Source organism: Lissotriton vulgaris, chromosome 6, assembly GCF_964263255.1.
Source record: "Lissotriton vulgaris chromosome 6, aLisVul1.2, whole genome shotgun sequence".
NCBI lineage: Eukaryota > Metazoa > Chordata > Amphibia > Caudata > Salamandridae > Lissotriton > Lissotriton vulgaris.
Genome location: NC_141694.1, coordinates 1,588,225,951 through 1,588,246,288, shown reverse-complemented (window position 1 = coordinate 1,588,246,288; position 20,338 = coordinate 1,588,225,951). Strand labels below are relative to the sequence as shown.

General features: G+C 43.5%; 1 protein-coding gene across 3 annotated transcripts in view; it reads right to left on the bottom strand.

Moving 5' to 3' along the window:
* The window catches only part of FSHR (follicle stimulating hormone receptor), a 1,773,743-nt gene that overhangs the window by 100,179 nt on the left and 1,653,226 nt on the right, over nucleotides 1–20,338 (bottom strand). For all 3 annotated transcript variants that reach the window (XM_086927758.1, XM_086927760.1, XM_086927759.1), the window contains one exon: nucleotides 20,138–20,323. In XM_086927758.1, coding sequence (XP_086783884.1) covers nucleotides 20,138–20,323 — 186 coding nt within the window. The remainder of the gene's footprint in view (nucleotides 1–20,137; nucleotides 20,324–20,338) is intronic.

The window sequence follows — 20,338 nt, the reverse complement described above, 5'->3', positions numbered from 1 at the left end:
TATGGTTAGATATAGAGCTACTATATCCAAAGCAAAGGGTGATTACACGACTTCGCCCCAGCTGTCATGCAGCCAGTTGTGTCAAATTTAGGAGGCCAGCCAGGGGTGGCATAATACATGCTGCAGCCCCTGGCGGCCCTGGGTACACCTATGCCCTGAGTTACAGGGTCTGATAAGGTGGCCCAGTACCAATTGGTAAATGCACCTAGGGTACATGTTGTAATTTAGAAAGAGAACAGCCAGGCTGTGGGTCTGATTGGCAGGCCCACAGCCAGAGAAAGTCGTAAACCAGTGAAACAAAAGCAAAAAATCTGGGTGATCATAGGATTGCAGACCCTACTCTCCTACACAGACTGCGACAGAGACCGCAGTAACGAGTCAAGCGGAGTAATGCCTTGGCCTTGTATGATGGTAGCATAGAGCTATCTACACATGCAATCCAGCGTCCTATTAATTGTTTAAGACTACATTCACTTTAAGAATGTGGCCCCAGCGCTCAGCTGACGCCAAAACTATTGTAAAAGATTTGCGAGTCTTTATCGGCACATACGCAATTGCCATGCTTCATTCTGACCAGGGTCCTGCTTTTAGCTCTCGAGCTTATAAGGAGGCCATGACCAGCATAGGCATTGGATAGCGATTCTCTTGTCCATTTCATCCTGAGGGAAACAGTGTAGTGGAAAGAAAAAACAAAGACATAAAGCAATCTATAACAGCTAGGGTATTAGGTTCGGGTGATGGGTGGGTCAAACATTTAATAAGTGTCCAACGTAGTCTTAACAACCTGCCAAGAAATTCTCTAAAAGGTTTCAGCCCGTACGAACTATTGTTCGGAACTAGAATGCATGTTCAGGACTTAGATAGTCTTGCTTCAGTGGTAGAAGATAAGAATAAAGACTTTGATATCAAAGATCGTTTGGCTGTTTTACAGGACTTAAATGAAACAAGAAAAGCCCTGAGCAACATAAAGTTAAAACAACAGCCAACCACCACCGAAGACACACCACCTGTCCCAGCAAGACCTGTCTGGATTCCAAAGATTGGGGATCTGGTCAGAGAGAAAATAGCGGTGAAGAAGGAATTTGGGCCTTCTTACAGAAAAGCTGTACCTGTCTTAGCAATCAACGGAACAAGATCAGTAGTACTACCGCCCCTTGCTGGTAAAAAGGAGAACAGAGTTGTATCAATCGACCTGGTAAAACCACAATCATGTGGCCTTTAATCAACAGCAGGCCCAGTGGACTCCCAAGAAGTAACAGAATACCCAAATTTGCAAGTATCCAAGAGGTTCAAACTGAAAGACTAATCACATTTGATAAACCTGCAGTTAATAAAAAAGGACTATGCAGAAATGCAATGGAACTTGTCCCTCTTGAAACACAGATTGAAACAGTTTGTCGTGAAATACCAGTCTACAAGGATGTAGCATCAGAATGTGCTAATGAAAGCCAAATGGGAAACGCTATTCCCACAATCGACAGAACTGCATCTGGCTACTTCATCAACTTCGACAACTTTTCTGAAGACCAAAGCGTCCCTGAAGTGATGCCAGAAACAAAGACTTTTAAGGAAAAAGCAACAGAACTCTTTCATCAACTCGAAGAAACCTATCTAATTTCTCCATGGTTAGAATTTTGGATTGGGCTAGGTGTATTTTTCCTCCTGCTTTGGCTCATCATGGTACTTTGTTTGGGAAAATTCATTGAGGGAAAATACAGTTCAATGGACACAGCAAGTCAGAACATCAACTTAGTTCTGAAACCACACAGTTCATCTCACGTGAAGAAAAGAGAACTATCATCAGTAAATGTCACAGCCATTCCAATACCCGGAGGGGTAGTTTGGGACAAGACAGACTATGAAATATATGGCCCGGACGAGATCTTGAAATATCCTCACCAGTTTAAGGTTTCATTAAGTGACTTTGTAAAACCAAGTACATTCTCTGATGATTGGGACTTTAAAAGTATAAATGATATGATGTCAGATTTGGTGTTGTCAGCAAAATTTACAGAACATGATTATTTACAAGGTTCATCTAATTATGAACAGATGTACTGTTTTTCACATTATGCAGACCACTATTTACATAAATCTGCCCAACCTACAAATGTTTTTCAATATAACCAATGAGAACATTGTGCTACTCCACCTTAAAGCAGTTCAAAAACATTCCATGAGAAATTCCAATACTTCTCAGGGTTTAACACGAGTAATGCAGAAACATTTTATTATAAACTGTTGGATAAAACAGGGACGAAAGCCATGCTGACAAATACTAAATTGATTTATTCAGAAGCATTTTATGATTAAATGATTACATTTGGTTTTGATTTCTGGAAAAGTAACATTGAAACAAAAACCATCTGGTGTGCAAAAGATTGGCAGGTACAAGGCCAAGAAGCATTATTTCGAGCATGCATGATCCCAGAACAAATAATGTTCCTGAATGACACAATTCAACAAACAACCTGTCTTGGCCTAGCTAAGATTAAAGACCTTAACAAACCGTCTATTCCAAAGCCAATACCTGATAATACAACCACAGATATTGAATTAGACGTAACCCACATTTTAAATGAAAACAGAACACATCCTGATTGGAAAAAGTGGTTAATCTGGCCTATAGACACGAATACCTGTCAAGATAGATTCCTGAACAAATTACTGGGGTTAAAAATGTCCAGACCAGACCCTAGATACTCCCAAAGACAACATCCAGGGATAGTAACAACATACAGTGTAGGGAAACTCTGCCTTGAATGGCTACAAACATCCACACTGGCACAAATTGAGCAACACTTGTCTTTACTTAAAGATGGTGCTGACTTGCGCGATTTCATTATGGGACCACGCAAACAGCGTCAAAAATGTTTCATAGCGGCCAGCATATATGCGGCATACAACGAGGCTTGGAAAGAAACTCAAATTGAAACAGCCGAGAAAATACGAGAAATTGATCGTATCAATTTGGAAAAATCACTTTCTGTTGTGGACAATGGGTTAATGACTCTGTCCTCCAGAATATATTCACTGGACAGTATTGTATCATCTGCTATTGATATAATAGACCAGGACTTGCTAATGTTACAACATAGCCAGTCCTAATTACGTTCTATTGTACAGCTAGGATGGACGTTGCAAAATCTCCGTTCGGGCTATGTGCCATGGCGTTTAATCAACACAACGTCATTGTTTTCCATCTTTAACCTTACTGATAAACAAATCAGTTTGGCACAGAAAGAAGCAGACTATACAATCCTGAGCATCGAAAAACTTGAGAGATTGCCATTGACAATGTCAGAAAGACCTGTCATTGAATGGATAATACACGGGATTATCAAAATTCCGATAACAACTTTCCAATTTAGAAATTACCTTGAGTATATACCGACAGGCCAGTATGAAAAGTTGGGTAAAGGATACATTAAGTCATCATGGAAATTACCTTATACACACACATGTTATAGTGACAACAACAAAAATGTATTTCTTAGTGGTAATGAGTGTAAACATTCAGTAAGCGGTATACTTTTGTGCCAAGGTATTAACTTACATGGGGCCTGTGAGGGTACTTCTAACAACCTTTCATGCCACCAACATGGCACACCTGCAGCACAAATAGAGCCATTCTTTAGGCAACTTTCTAACGGGAGTTACGTTCTAATAACGGATCACAGCTGTTGTGGCTTGGTGCCAGGGAAAGCAGATCTCTTAAGCGTGAGTTCCATGGTCACTTGCTGTATGCAAGCATTGTATGCAAACGGCCCTGGAGACTCAGTGGTTCCGATTTGGCCTAATTTGAAAGTCTCTTCTATACGAATTGATACTTTAAGCAGAATGAAGTCTGTACTTTTGCAGACAACAGTGCCCATCACGTCATCAAAAGAGACGTATGATCTCCAAGTTGCAAGGACGGCGGCAGAGATACATGCACTTTTATCAACAAATTGCCCGGTGCATTTCAAAGAAATGCTCAGCCAAATACTAAATATGTCGAATGCCAGTGGTATCTCAAATGTATTTAAGACAGTTTTTTTGGGACTGTTAACACCATTTGAAGCGGTCCTGGGTATCTTTCCAAATTTTGTACATTCGATTTTTGGCGGCGTACCACTACTTTTGGGACTCGTAGCAGGTATTTTATTTTTGACTCTCCTGCTCCGATATGTCAAACCAAAACGCAGACATGACTCCGGCACGGATGGAAGAAACGATCCTAGCAATACGCTACCGGGACCGCATAACTAAAGTCCTTGGGATAGCTCGACTACGAGATCTGAATATGACCTGGTTTCTTTCATTCAGACCTATATGGCAGACCTGCATCTTACCTGTACTTCGATGTATGCTATGCGGAGAGGAATGCGTGTTAGACACCTGTCTTGCACTACCATCAGCCATACCAATGGACGTCGATACTTTGCTAAGTCCAGTACCGGCTCACGCATTGTTTTGTCCCCAGCGGTTACCAATGCTGATGACGGCATTCGTTGAGACTCCTGCACTACGACTAGGTGGTGGCAGTGAAGCGAGACGTGAAAGCAGCATCACCCAGGTACGACCTTCTGTGAGCATTGCTGATCCTGAAATCGATGGTAGCAATCATTCTCACAACTGCCAAGTTACAGCGTTATCGAACTTGGTCGAACTGTCACCTGAATATATAGACCAATTCTTTGCGAGCCTGTCTGAAATGATGTTCTCCCCTGAACAGAAACAATAACTTTTTGGAAAAACAATCCGGCACACAGCGTTGCCATGAACTCTGAATTCGGCCTTTAGCTTTGAACAACAAAAGCTACCGAAAAGCGTTTTTGAACTACTTTTCCCCACTCACCATGAAATTAATTTTTCCAAAATATTTACCTTTTTTCTGGCACACGTCCTTTGCTTAAAGTAGAACTATTCATAAAGAACAAAGCTTCTATTTTTAGTAAATCTAGAGACAAGATATTTACTCAGCCACTAGCACATTTTTAATACAATAGTATTTGATATGTGATGAAATAGTCTCGCCCTTCTTTTCTGTATTTAGAGACATTTCATGTGTAATTCTTCGCAAAGTTGTTCAACTGAATACATATGCAATATTTTTTTGAATGATTACTATGCTTGATAACGTACAGTACCAATTCATTTCCATGTATTTCAAGTACACCATTTCAAATGCAAAATGTATTTTGGGGTGGGTATGAATACACGTGCTTCTTATTGCTTTAGTTTTAGTAATTTGATGGACATAAATTCGTGGAGTGGGTGTTGTGTTTTATCTAGGACCCGATCAATATTGTGACCTGCCCCTATACGGCTATAATCAATACATATCCCTATAATGGCATAACGATCAGAGCCATATTTCAGTAACTCGTCTCTGCAGCTCATGACAGTCCATGACACAGCAAAGCCACTTCCTTAGATTCCTAGATAGCACATCGAGTTCTTTCGACATCTCAAACCCCCCAGCAACCTGGGAAAGCCCTGTTTCTTTGTTTTGATTAGTAATAGAACTCCTGCGAGCACTGTAAGAACGACCAGTTCTTAGTGACATCTTTATTGACGTCTTATGTCCAAAAACGTACGTCAAACTCGGCACCTTTCAGGTATAAATATACCAACGTTGCCTTAAACAAGCACACGGTGGTGGTGAATATTGGAGCAGATCAGCTGTCCCCTTGCAGAGCCCAGCAGATGTGAGAAGCCCACGGACGCTGCCCCTCCTCCTTGATGCGCTGAGAAAGACGCTGTCTTTTCTCTTGCCAAGAAAATCCAGCTCTGGCGTTTCCAGCCTACCCTTGCGGGTGACTGGGATATCGGGTCCTGAGAGGAGATACCAGACCTCCTGCATTCTATTCCAGAGGTACGTCGCTGACAAAACCCTTAGAGAAAATTCTTGAAACAAACTCTTGGCAAAACCAACTTAACTTAAATTGCTACTTACTTACTCCCTCCCTTGTATTAGGCTTAGGTCAGGTACCTTGGGGTAGGCATAGTTAGAAGCACCAGTTGAGGTTGTTAGCTGTATATATTTTATTCATTTTAACTATCTTATGGCTAAGAAACCATATCAATGCTTTTACAGTATTATTTCGCAATACTCCTTTTACTGTACGCACTTTTCATAATAACAAGTCTTGCAATTGTGGCAATTAATTTCTCTTGCATGAGAAGAAAGACTGCTCAATAAATAATATCTTTTATTGAAAACACCCGTCTCTCTATTCTATGCATCCTGGTGAAAGTAAATCCTCACAACTGACTGAGTGAAATAGCTGTCTATTGTTTCACACAACTCTAGAGATTGACTCTTATTCTGAGGAGCAAAGTTGTCATGTTAATGCGGTTGTCGGAAGCTGAATCCCTTCTTGTCTGAACCAGGGAAGCTGATCACTTCCTATTCAGTCAAGAAAGTTTCCAGTGATCTCTGAGCTAGCTGACGCAAACCTAAATTAAGTCTCACATAGTCAGTAGAGACCTAGAAGACCGCAGTCCTACGTCTACACTGCTGTTTATGTTATTCCAATGCGCAGGGCCTATAGGGAAAATAGGAACTACACTACAATTCACTGAAAAAACCATAGGTTTCACACATGCTATAGTTAGCTGGACATTTCACTCATACAAAACCATTGAAATTCCCCGTTAGAGTTAGTTCAAATAACTATAATTTGCGCTCCCGCAATGCACTGCTGATGACGCCACATATTACATCACTCATGACATGGTCAGTGACATCACTCATGACATCACTCATGACATCACTGATGATATCACTGATGACATCATCCTTGTGAAAGAGTGGCAGGCCTCCTCTCAGCGTAATATAACCTTTGATACATACATTCAAAAATAGAAACTAAAACTTTCAAAACAATGGAGATACCAATACCAGTTACAACAACCTATTTAGTATTCCAAAATCTACATACACATCCACTCATTCACCAACAATTCTATATAGTCACTCATACATGTACTCACTCATCATATGTACTCATAAACCTATACATCCTGTTACAGGCTGTTTTTTTCAGTGAATTTCTAAGGTTTTTTAAATGTGTTGCACCCCTCCTGGGCAACTTATGGCCCCGGGGACCCCATCCCTGGGGCCGGCCCTTTCCGTTGGGAACAGTGGGGGTCCCCAAGCCCCCCACGTTCCCTGTCGGCTCCCCGCATCCTGCGGGAGCCGGAATTGCTTTTTTTCATGGGGAGTAGCTAACATGCTGCTCCCCATGCAGAAAAGCAATCAGCTTTGATTTTTGAAAGAGAGAGCAGGTTTCCTGGTCTCTCTTTCAAAAACCAAAGCAGTGTGCTATGGTATATATATATATATATATATATATATATATATTACCTACTGGCGGTCGCCAGTAGGTATATATAGTTAGGATTTTTTCTCTATGGGACTTTTGAAAATTCTATGTCTAATAACTTTGGCGTTTGTGGACGGAATCGGCTGAAATTTTCAGGAAAATGGCACATTTTGTTTCTGAGCAGCCCCCGAAAATTTGGGGGGGTTTCGTCAAGGGGGGGCCGAGAAAAAAGGGGGGTCCCAAAACGCGTTTTTCCCATTCATTTTTCCATAGGGCGTTTGGCCTCACTTTTAGCTCGAACGGCTGAATGGATTTGCACGAATCTTGGCAAAATTGTAGGGACTGTTAGCCCGATGTGCCTTTGCTGGGTCTCAATATATGTGCTCCAGTGGATTTTGAGAATTGAACGTTTTAAAAAACAGATATATCTGTGACAGCGTCCTGGGTAGCGATCCGGTTCGCGTACTTTCCGCGTTACGGAACTTTGCGAAGCGAAGCTGATTGGCTCTCCGGTGTCTGTCAATATTCTAAACAGTCCGGAACGGCCGCCATCTTGTCTCTCAGTAGGATCGAGAGACAAGAGGAGGAGAAAAACGAAGGGGGAATTTAATGAAAGGGGGCAAGGTAGACCCCTCTTGACCCCCTAGGAATGATGTTGGAGTTATTAAAGGGTCCCGTGGGGCAAATAAAAAAAATTAGATTTTTCGCGGTAGAAGCGCTTCCCTGTTCGCGAACCGGTAGCGAAACGGGAATTTGCCATTTTGTGTTTCGTTTTAATTAAATTACAAGATGGAGAAAAAACAATGTGAGAAATGGGTATAAGGGGGTACGGGAGACGTATCCCGACGCCCTATATTTTCTGAGGGTGGCTGAGGATGCTCATATATGTTGATACATGTCTTCCAGCGGCTGCGCGTGAGCGGATTTTTATTTTTTTGCTGCGTGACGTCTGTTAACGTTCGATTCGAAGGAAATCAGGAAGTGTTGACCGCCATTTTGTCACTGCGAGTAAATATATTGTTAAAAATAATTGTTATAAATTAATCCGTATTGATAAACATTGTCTGCGCCATCTTGCCTTTTTTCCAATGCCACACTTTTGTCGTGCACGGCAGCCATTTTAGATGCCTTGACCAGACCCACTCTCTGCACGCGCCGATCCTCAGCATGGCTCCCCACCCTCGCAAGCATCTCCCCCACGCACTGGTCACCCCGCTCTCTCTCTCATGCATGGGCCATAAACCTCCCCCCATTTGCGCTGCTCTTCCCTGAGAATCACACCCTGTGCCCGCCCGACACCTCCCTTTCACCCTATTCACTATCGCACCCTCTGACACTCCTCTTCCTCTGTGTCTGATTGTCCAGGCCGGTCCCAGGCTATCACCTAGCCCTGCGGATGTAGTTTATGGCCCCAACTGTAAAGAATCACCTCTCTTCAAAGGAGTTACAGTAGATCAAGGCCCCCACCCCATGAGATCCGTCACACCACACGCGTTCCTACTATCTGATAACGATCCTGTATTGTGATTGGGGAGGGGATTCTCACTGTAAGGGTGTGTGGGACCGAGCCTGAAGCGGAAGATACCAGGGATGCCTTTTTGTACATCAAAGTCTTCACAATTATGTGTCACATTAAAAATATAAAGCACTCCAACAAAGTAGTAGGATTATAACACTTTAATAACTTATAAATATATACAACGCTCCAACAAAGTAAACACGTTAAAAAAAAACATTTTAAACAACTATTTACATGGCAGCCTGCTGCAACATCCATCTCAAAGCAACAATGGGCTGCTTTGGTCTGTCTTTTAGTCGGCAAAATCCGTCGGCCAGTGAGGTGGCGTCAGTAGCGGTCCGTTGTGCGAATAGGCCGAAGGCAGCACAACGCGCCGAGATCCGGACGGCATCCAGGTGGTGTCCAGTAAGTTGCTGCAGTGGTCTGGCCATCCTACAATGCTGCGCCGAAAGACGGCGTGGGGTGCCCGGGGGGGGGGGGGGAGGCGGCGTGAACGGGCCTCTCCCGCCTCCCCAGGTGGAGGCACCTCATCTGCAGTGGGGCGCTCCTTAGCGTTTCCCTCGCCGTCCAGCTGAGTTGCGCCCGCACTTGCTGCTACAGTAGGCCGAAGGCAGCACAACGCGCCGAGATCCGGATGGCACCGAGGTGGTGTGGGGCGCCCCTTACCGTTTCACTCGCCGTCCAGCTGAGTTGCGGCCGCACTTGCTGCTACAGTAGGCCGAAGGCAGCACAATGCGCCGAGATCCGGATGGCACCGAGGTGGTGTCCAGCAAGTTGCACTGGTGTGGCCATCCTACAATGTTGCGCCGAAAGACGGCGTGGGGTGCCCGGGAGAGGGGGGAGGCGGCACAAACGGGCCTCTCCCGCCTCCCCAGGTGGAGGTACCTCATCTGCAGTGGGGCGCCTTTTAGCGTTTCACTCGCCGTCCAGCTGAGTTCCGCCCGCTCTTGCGGCACAGTGTCTCACCCGCCATCCAGCTGAGTTCCGCCCGCTCTTGCGGCTACAGCGTCTCGCCCACCATCCATCTGAGTTGCGCCCGCTCTTGCGGTGCAGCGATAGGCGGCTGCAACAGGACTCTCAAAATGGCGACCTGCTCTTAGGATTTGGGCCTGGTCCACTAAAATGGCCCTGGGACACCTTGGAACTCGGACGCTTGGCTGCTAGGGCATGGGCCCCATTCCCGAAAGCGTCCCCTCTTTTGACTGATTGTTCTTGTTGCCTTTCTCTTCTGTTGTCATTTAACGGAACCTTTTTGGACTGCTGAAAGGGGTTCTGGTCCGACCGCTGGTTGATGACGACATTTTGACTATATCCTGGACCTGCCCGGCCTCGCCCAAAATGGCGCCGGTATAAATGGGACTCGTAACTCCTTGTTGTGTACTGGTTGCCCAACCTTGATATCACGAGATACGTATGCAGTTTTGAAGCACATGGCGGGTGGGGACGAGTACTGATTGAACATTTGGACATCCCTATTGATATTAAGTTCTGATGTGTTATTGATTACTGTACTATTGAAAGTTCGAATTAACGTCACCCATGGTACTTGCCCGCAAATGTATATCTAGATAATTTTATTGTAACTGGCCCTGTCGTACTTTAATTATAAAATGTACGTCCACCGATTCCGCAACTGTTAGACACCTTAGTTCTTGCAACCTAATAGCCCGCCCGTTACGTTCTTCTACAGTGTAAATGTCCCCTCATCATATACGATTACAGTTTGCTCCGTGGCCGGCCCACGTGGTTATAGGCCCGTATTTGTATACTGACATTTTCACAATAAAGGTTTTTAAAACAAAAAAAGGTAGCAGTACCTAGATTGGTAAAGTTTTGAATAATAGCCACTGTTTTCGAATCAGTAAAAGGCAAGTGAAATAAAGCAGCCCGATTACATGACGGTTAAAAGGTATAATACGCAGGAAAGCAGTAAAGATAAATGGTCAAGGGCTGTTGTGTTTTCCACTCCTGCAACATAAAGTGATCGATAAGAATTCGATATTCATGCTTATCAGCGACTAAGACAGCAGGTCGAGCCTCTTTTGTTCAACGGTTCCCTCATGGGACGAAGAAACGCCCTTTTTCTCGAAATAGGAATATTTTACTTGCAGGACAGCTGTAAATTTCCTGGGAAAATACATTAGCCTGGAACATTGTTAGTGATAAACTGTAAATGCATCTGGGTCCTTTGCTTTACAAGTCAGAGTGAGAAAAAAAAAGGTATGGCTTTCATCATTTGGGAAAAAAAAATGTTCGAAACCAATGAAAAGTGTTATTTTTAGGTCATATGACCAAGCCTTCCATCATTAGAAAAACAAAAGTAAAATGAACCAATGAAAAGTTTTATTAACAAGTCACATGACCTGTTTTGCTTACGTTACGCGCTGCGCGCCGCGCCCTGGATCGCTTCCGGGAAGCTGCGCCTCGTGCACCGGAGCACTTCTGGGTGCGCTAACGCGGCGCGTCATATGACGCATTACGCGGCGACGCAGGTCCAGAATATAGTCAAAATGTCTCCACCAACCAGCGGTCGGAACACAACCCCTTTCAGCAGTCCAAAAAGTTCTGTTAAATGACAACAGAAGGGACAGGCTATAAGAACCATCAGTCAAAGAGGGGAGGGCAAGTTCTTCTCTACCGGGTCACGTTGGGGCTCCACCGGAACTGATCGAATTGGTAGTCTACAGTGTTTCTGGATGTTTCAGACTGAAGCTGGCGTCAGCATGAGAGCACCACCATCTCGTTGCTCCGTCGTGGCCATTCCGCGAGCAATCATGGCAGCCGCTCCCCACCGGAAGCCTGCGGGAGTCGGGGGTCCCGGTGACTGTTGTAGAATCTTCAAGGCTGAGGGGACTCTTTTGGGAATTGGGGCCCATGCCCTAGCAGTCAAGCGTCCGAGTTGCACGGTTGCCCAGAGCCATCTTTGCAGGCCAGGCCCAAGTCTGTGGAGCCGACCGCCATTTCGTGATCTCCGGAGCAGCCGCCTGTCGCTGTACCGCAAGATTGGGTGCAATTCCGTTGGATGGCGGGTGAGACGTTGTAATAGCAAGAGCAGGCGCAATTCAGCTGGCCGAGCGAGGCACTGTGTCGCAAGAGCGGGCGCAAGTCAGCTGGTCGAGTGAAGCGCTGGGGTGTAGCTGAGAAACCTCCGCCTGGGGAGGTGGGGGAGGCTCGTTCGCGCCGCCTCTCCCTTCTAGTGCACCCCACGCCGTTTCCTGGCGCAGGTATATGTGATGGTCGGACCAGGGCACCGCAGGACGTGTCTTCAGGTCAAACGGATTGTGGGACAAGGTGTGGAGCAGGCGCAATTATCTCGGGGGCCTCCGTCAAGCGGTTCAGGGAGGCACCGCATCACATTGTTTTCCAATGCAGTCAGGTCCACAAACAGCCCCCACTTACTTTGAGAATAGTGAAGCTGCAGCAGGTGCAAATGAGCTTCAGACAGTGTTACAAGCGCTGCTCGGAACCCTCAACTATGGCACCCAACATCCAGGACTTATGCCATTTGTGCAAGGCAGTGACATCGAAGCATCTCAGGGACCAAGCAACATACCATATCCAGAGTCCTTCCCACAGCCTCTGCCTTCCTTCTTACCTAGTTATTGTTCTTTCACTCCCACTCCAGGCTTTTAGTCTGTGGATGGCAAACCATGAACCTACACTCACCTATGAAAATCTTACTATTGATGGTTGATTTTGAGCCCCAAATACAAAGGCTTGTTTGGATCGATGTTGCAGCAGGCTGCCATGTAAATAGTTATTTAATAAAACGTTTTACCCTGTTACTTGTTGATTTTGAGCCCCAAATACAAAGGCTTGTTTGGATCGATGTTGCAGCAGGCTGCCATGTAAATAGTTATTTAATAAAACGTTTTACCCTGTTACTTTGCTGGTGTGTTGTATATATTTATAATATTTGCATAGGGTTTGTCATTATTTTGGGTGGGGTGGGCGGCGGAGCCGAGCTGTCTTGCAGCCATTATGGTGTCGAACTCAGTTCCTCTCACTAGTTTCGTATTTCTCAAAAGGGGTTGTTCATAATGTTTCTATTTTAGCGAGGTCAAAAAGAGATCCCATTAGTGGCCTACTGATTTTGCTTGATTCCTTTTGTTTTTTTAACGATTTTTCACTATCTGCAAAGACTAAACAGAGTATTGTGACTCTGTGCTTGTTTGTAAATAGAGAATGAACCAAAGAGAACCAATTCCAAAACAATAAATGCTAGGACAACAATCAATCAAATGGAGAGGGAAGCAGGCACGACGGGTTACAACGGGGGCAAAGGCCTGCGTTACCTACCCTTCACTATCTGCAAAGAGAGAATACTCCTAAAAGAAAAGAGGAGGGGGAGGGGGGCAGCGTTCAAAGCACATCAGCGTGCATAAACACGAAAATGTTTTTACCTACCACATACTTGACATTTTAAAGCTTTTGATATTTGCTATTAAAAAACCATTGATATTCACTGAAAAAACCATAGGTTATAGACCATATATAGTTAGGAATTAGCATTTACAAAACCTTGAAAATTCACTGAAAAAACCATGGGTTATAGACCATATATAGTTAGGAATTAGCATTTACAAAACCTTATTTTACTCACACAAAACCATTGAAATTTCATATATAGTTAGTTGCACTAACTATATATCGCGCACCCGCAATCCACTGCTGATCATGTCACATATTACATCATTCATGACATGATCAGTGACATCACTGATGACATCACTGATGACATCACTGATGACATCACTGATGACATCTCAAATGACATCACTGATGACATCACTGATGACATCTCATTTGACATTACTGATCACATCACTGATGACATCATTCATGTGATAATACGGTGAACCTCTTCAGACTCTAATATAATCTTAGATACACTCAGAGTAAATAGATACTCACAGACTGTCACTCATCCATGGAGTTACTCACACACCTAGTCAGTCATGCAAAGAATAAATTAAACTTCCAATTCCTCAACTATACAGTTATACACACCTTACTTATTCAAACATATACTAACACATATTTACTCTCTTATACAATCCCTGATACAAGTTCACAATGATCCATACAGCCACTCACAAATTCACTGGCTCTTATGCACAGTTATTTATATATGTCAACTCTCACATGTACTGTGTTTTACATATGTACTTACTTTGACATGTAGCACTGAGATATCCATTCACTCACCAATACACTCATGCACACAGTCAACCGCCCATACAGCTGTTTCCACATGCACTTTTGAACCCATACATCTAGTGAATCAACTGCTCACACATCTATGCACAGAGTCATACACCTCTCAGCCACCCACACACACACTCAGTCTCCCATACAAATACTTGGGAAACCAATCAATAACCCATATACTTAATCATAAAGCTACTGATCAACACATGCAGCAGTTTACAGAACAACAGACATAATGATGCACAAATTAAGACAGTTTAGTCACTAACCCATGCACTCAGTGAGACAAATTTAATCACTCACTCATACAGTCAGTCATGCACCTACTAAATCCTTCATCCAGACACTTATACATCCACTCATTCTTCAATATGTAAGACATATTTTGACTTTTCAGAAACATACAGTCACTGGATGTTGTCATCAGTGATGTCATCAGTGATGTCATTTGAGATGTCATCAGTGATGTCATCAGTGATGTCACTGATCATGTCATGAATGATGTAATATGTGACATGATCAGCAGTGGATTGCGGGTGCGCGATATATAGTTAGTGCAACTAACTATATATGAAATTTCAATGGTTTTGTGTGAGTAAAATAAGGTTTTGTAAATGCTAATTCCTAACTATGGGGCTCATTATGATTGCGGATTTTCCGCATCCTCCGGGCCGGCGGAAGCCACCGCCGGCCCGGAGGATGCGGAAAATCCGCAGCGGACCCACCAAAGACCCACCGCCACATTAGGATGGCTGGTGGGTCCTGGTTTCCGTCCGCAGCTTTTCCTCCGCAGTTGGCTTACAACCGCGGAGGAAAAGCACTAATCTGGTGACGGTGTCTCTCAGACACCGTCAGCCAGATTAGGATGTGCCTGCAAACATGCTTTTCCGCGGCGGCTTTTCCGCCGTGGAAAAGCATGTGTAACTTCACTGCGGGGGCCCGTTGCGGGCCCCTAGGTGAAGGGGGGCTGGGGGGTGCACTTGGGGGGTACCTATGGTACCCCCTGCATTTGTATGCAGAAAGCGGCAGGCACCGCGCCGTGCCTGCCTCTTTCTGCATGCAAATGCAATGCGTGCATTTTTAACATTGCCGCGGGGGCAGCTTGAAGCAGCACCCGCCGCAATGTTACGACTAGAGGATGTGACCGCCACCCTGGCGGTCACATCCTAATCGCACAGGAGGGGACTCCGCAGCCCATGCGGATGTCCCCTCCTCCTCAATGATCGCGGACGGACGCAAGTCCGTCCGCGATCATAATCGGCCCCATATATGGTCTATAACCCATGGTTTTTTCAGTGAATTTTCAAGGTTTTGTAAATGCTAATTCCTAACTACATATGGTCTATACCCTATGGTTTTTTCAGTGAATATATATATATATATATATATATATATATATATATATATATATATATATATATATATATATATATATATATATATATATATATATATTTACTGAAAAAAACATAGGTTTCACACCAGTTATAGTTAGCTGGAAATTTTACTGACATAAACCCATAGAAATTCCAACGTTATAGTTAGTTGGACTCACTATAACAAGCGCGCCTGCAATGCACTGCTGATGACGTCACATATTACATCACTCATGACATCGTCAGTGACATCACTCATGACATCACTGATGACACCATCTTTGTGACAGAGTGACAGACCTCCTTTTAGTGTAATGTAACCCTTGAAACACATATTCAAAAGTGCGCAAAGGCCTAAAATCACTAATGTAAATGTAAATGTAAATGTGTTGTATTTGTATAACGCGAACAGTAACCCGGAGGCATCCCGGCGCTTGTACTCCTACCACAAGGGAACCCCTCCTGGCTTTTCCTTGTGAGGTGTCCACTCCTGGGCATCCCATGGTGAAACCAGGCATCCCTTGTGCATCGGGGGCCGTTGTGGAGACTAAGAAAGCTATTGCCCAGAGTTGCAGCGTGGGGCCCATGCTTAGATTCGGCACTGAGGCGAGAATATCCGGTCAGAGGAATTTAAGCCCAATCCCGTCGAGGCGGGAATCGAACCCTGGTCCCTGGCCAGTGTTCTGCATCAAGGTCTGCCGCTCTAGTCATTGAGCCACACTTCTCCACTGCCACCATGTAAGAGCTTAAGGCAAAAAGTTTAGGAGTGAACCTGCCAAAAAGGGCCAATTCCAACACTGCCTGAAAGATTGATGCACAAGGAACTCTGTAGCAGGTGTTTCTCAATCTTAAATTATTGTTAAACACAGCGCCCCCCTGAGACCAGCACCTAGTGCAGCGGCACCAGTTGCACTGCCCTAAAGCCGGCCCTGTGTGGGATCGATCTGGGTTTGCCAGTCAGCACATTTATTTAAGGGTTACATGTCACCCCACCTGTGATCTGTCAATCGGTTGCTTGAGGTCTAGGTTGCATGGCCTGCCTGACCATGTATTTCTGACTCCGGGTTGATAGGGAGGTCATATCAGGTGGATTTGACATGCAAGTCTGTTGTTATATATATATATATATATATATATATATATATATATATATATATATATATATATATATATATATATATATATATATATATATATATATATATATATATATATATATCATGTAGTAAATCAGCATCGTATTTATAAATATTAACATTTATATATATTTTTATTCATATGGTTGTTTGTTTTTTATTCAAATATACGAGTAATTTCCCAAAAGGAACGGTGTGTTACATAAAAAATTATTTAAAGCCCTTGTTCTTTATGAGTAGGGTTGCATTTTTGTTTAGAAAGTCAAACTAAAATATCAAAACATCTCCTCTTATGCTTCTAGGTGCAAAAGAAAGCAAGGTCTTCAAAATCCTTCTTAGTTTCAAACAGTCCAGCTGTTCTCATAGTGTACTGCAAGTGGATTTCATAGCAAGGTATTCTGGATTGAAAAAGTGGTACCACCTAGTGGTAAAGTTCCACTACTATTGTCTTTTGATAAGTTGGTGATCTGATGGTACTAGACATCATGTCCAGGAGCTCACAGATAATGGAATTCCTGTCACTGCTCTTAGGGATAAGACCATAGTAGTATCAAGGCCGGTTTCCCCAGAGAAGTACCACCCAGTAAAGGTCAGTAGGGTAGTGCAGGCCCTGGGGAAGGCTGTATTCCAATCTATTGGCCAGATAGTCCTAAAATAGGAGGGGGTATTTGACCAAAGTAGGGTCTCTGTCAATCACCAGATGCAGATTGACTGCATCCTTGCCTCCCTGAACTCCCTTTGGTTACTTGTTCTGAGATACTGAGCAAGCACCCCACAAACGACCCTGGTGAGGAAACTTCTGAGCTAGTGGTTCAACCTGCACCATCACAGAGACAGAGGACAGGAGACCTGCGCCAGACAGACCCTAGATGACACAGACAGAGTGTGTCATCCTCAAGAGGGACTGTGTATCCTGCCAGCCACTTGAAGGCCAGACACCGGTTCAGTCTCATGGTACTGGCACTGAACTGAAATCTCATCTACAGCTTACCATCCCTGGGAAGGTGGATTCAAAAGTGGAAGGAGAGTGTCTTGCACCTGAGGGTGCAGCTCAGCACTACCAGAAACCTCAGAGACCTCAGGAGCAAGTGGAGGACTCCTTGCCAGCCCATGGCTGGAAGTGAGGCTAACCCAAGGCCCCAGATTGGAGATTCACCTATCAGTAGATGGTCAGGGTCTTGGGTCCAGACAGCTGTCAGTGGCCTCTGTTGGTTTGTTTGCCTTTAGGCAGAACTAAGGGTTTAGAAAAGGCCATATAACCTGGTTGATCATTTTGGTACTTTCTGCCAACTGGGATACATCTGTGAGCAAGCTAGGTTTAGTTCCCTCACAGATGGGGTTTGCAAGTGAGGAGAAGTAGTCCCCATATACAACGTTAGTAGTTCAGACACGTGTTGACAGAGGGGTACTGGTAGGTTCAAAGTGGAATAGACCTGATATGTATGATAGCAAATTATCAATTTTCTCTCACCAAATTATGGAAGCCAATCAAGGGATTGATTAGTCTACCCTAGCTCTTTGCTGGGGATGGTCTTTGTAGGAACCCCACGTTTTCTGCAATGTCACCCCATATTTTTCGCCTTTTGAGGGACACTATATTTTTGCTGGCGTCAAAACTTTGAGCACTTTATTCCTGCTAACTAGTAGCACAGTGCCAGTGCTCCCCCTTTAAACATGGTCAAATTGCCACACTCCAGATCTGCATATTGAACATACCTATATGTCAATAGTATATGGCACCAGGTGCATCCAGGGCCTGGAAGTTAAGTGCCACTAGTTGACTGCAGAACCTATTATGCCATCCACTACAGTGGCAGTGCAAACATGGTTTCAGGCGTACCAGTAAAGCCTGATTGTATCACTGTAAAAACTGCTATTCAACCTGTCAAAATAAACCCTTTTGACAGATCAACAATGCCCTTTTAAATATAAATAAGTCACTTTTATGCAGGACTTGTATCCCTACGAGAGAGGGTGACTGTATTTAAAGTAAGATATGTAGCAATTTAATGTTAACATATCCAGTGACAGGCAGCTAAAAACTTGTTTTCACTGTAGCAGGTCTACCCGTCCTATGCAGAAAACAAGAGTACATATTACAAATCTCAATAGTTGTAGTAGTAAAATACCTTTTTCGGTATCCAAGATACATCAAAGTGTACATATGCAGGATAATATAATAACAATAAATCTTGAAACATCACATAGTTCAGACTGGTGGCAAAAAGGAGGTGCTACTAAGAATTAATTCCTGCAATCATTACTGTATACAAAACGGAGTGCAAAAGTCGAACAAGGGCTATGTGCAAGCAAGCAACAAGCAGCATGGGAGGTCCAGAGAGTTTTTCCATTTTTATTAAATATATAGTTAGAATTAGGTGATAATTGAAAGATGTCCTAATCCCTGGCAATCTCAGTCTGTAATCTACCACGTTTAAACCAGACCGCCTGTAAAAATATGCTAATAGCAATAAAAATGACAGGAATAGTATCATTCTTTGAAATTCTATATGCCACCAAATATCTGGTCACCTCAAGATCACGACATAGAGGGGTGATCCATTCCCGGCGTAGGCCTAGATAGCCAGGACAAAAGAATAGTATATGTATCTCTTCTTCGTTTTCCAAGCCACATGCCGGGCAAATACTAGAAGCTAAGTCCTTATTCGATTTGTTAGTGAAGGCCCTCAGAGGCAAGGTGCCCAATCGAAAGCGCACTTAGAGACTTTTCGCTAAAGGAGAGGAAACTGACCTGTGCAAATCAAGACTCTGGCCTGACATATCTAACGTAGGGTTCTATGAACAAGGGTCAGTGCAGGGGTCTAAATAGTAACACTCAGGACTCTCAACAAGGTGTTAAACATTGGACTGACATTCAAAAGGATAAATAATGCAGAATTTCTATGAACAAGAGCCTGAATGAGGTTAAAAGTGACAGGGCCATAGTATTACTGTAAAGGCACTGGTCAAGGTCAAGAAGAAGTGATCCTTTCAAGGCCTTGAGTGGCCTCAAGCAACTAATTGTCAATCATCATTAACTGGACTAAATTGTCAACTTTACAGTACATTGCATATGCTACTTCACTAAACACTATGCACATTTTAAAATCGATGCCGTTTTCAATCAAAAACAATCATATATATTTGCACATACAACACATACAAAAACCTAAACAGAAACACTAAAAACTTGAACAAAAGAAATAGCAGGCATTTCCTGTTTGTGCATCCAGGATAACATGCCCATAGCCATAAGGACTGCCCCATCGCTGCTCTAATTTAGGAAATAGTTGAATACTCACCTCTTACATCACAATGCATTAATCATCGACTACCCAGCTTCCTCCCATATTACTTAATGACTTTTGGCTTGTCTTTGATGATGAAAAGTGCACTGCTGCCTTTTGGCTAGGTTCGCCCCACAGAAATACCATATGCTTAAATATATACATAAATAGACTACGTCTATGTCTATTGAAATGTAAATTGTCTGTCATTACTTGTGTGAATTTGTTTTAAATGTGTGATACAAAGAAATGCACCAAATTTAAATGAAGATTGAAATTAACTGTCTATACTTACTTCTTTCTTTTTCGGTTTGCAAATGCACAGCAATGGCTTGGATAAGTAAGATTTGCCTCAATCAACTCCGCAAACTTTTCCAAAGGCGGCAGTTTTTTTAAGTAGTAGTTGAACCTGGCTCTGAATTTCTTGAGGTTTTCTAATCCATTGTTTGGCAAAAAATGAATCCTTGTTCTTGAAATGTCCCTTTGGAAAGAAGGA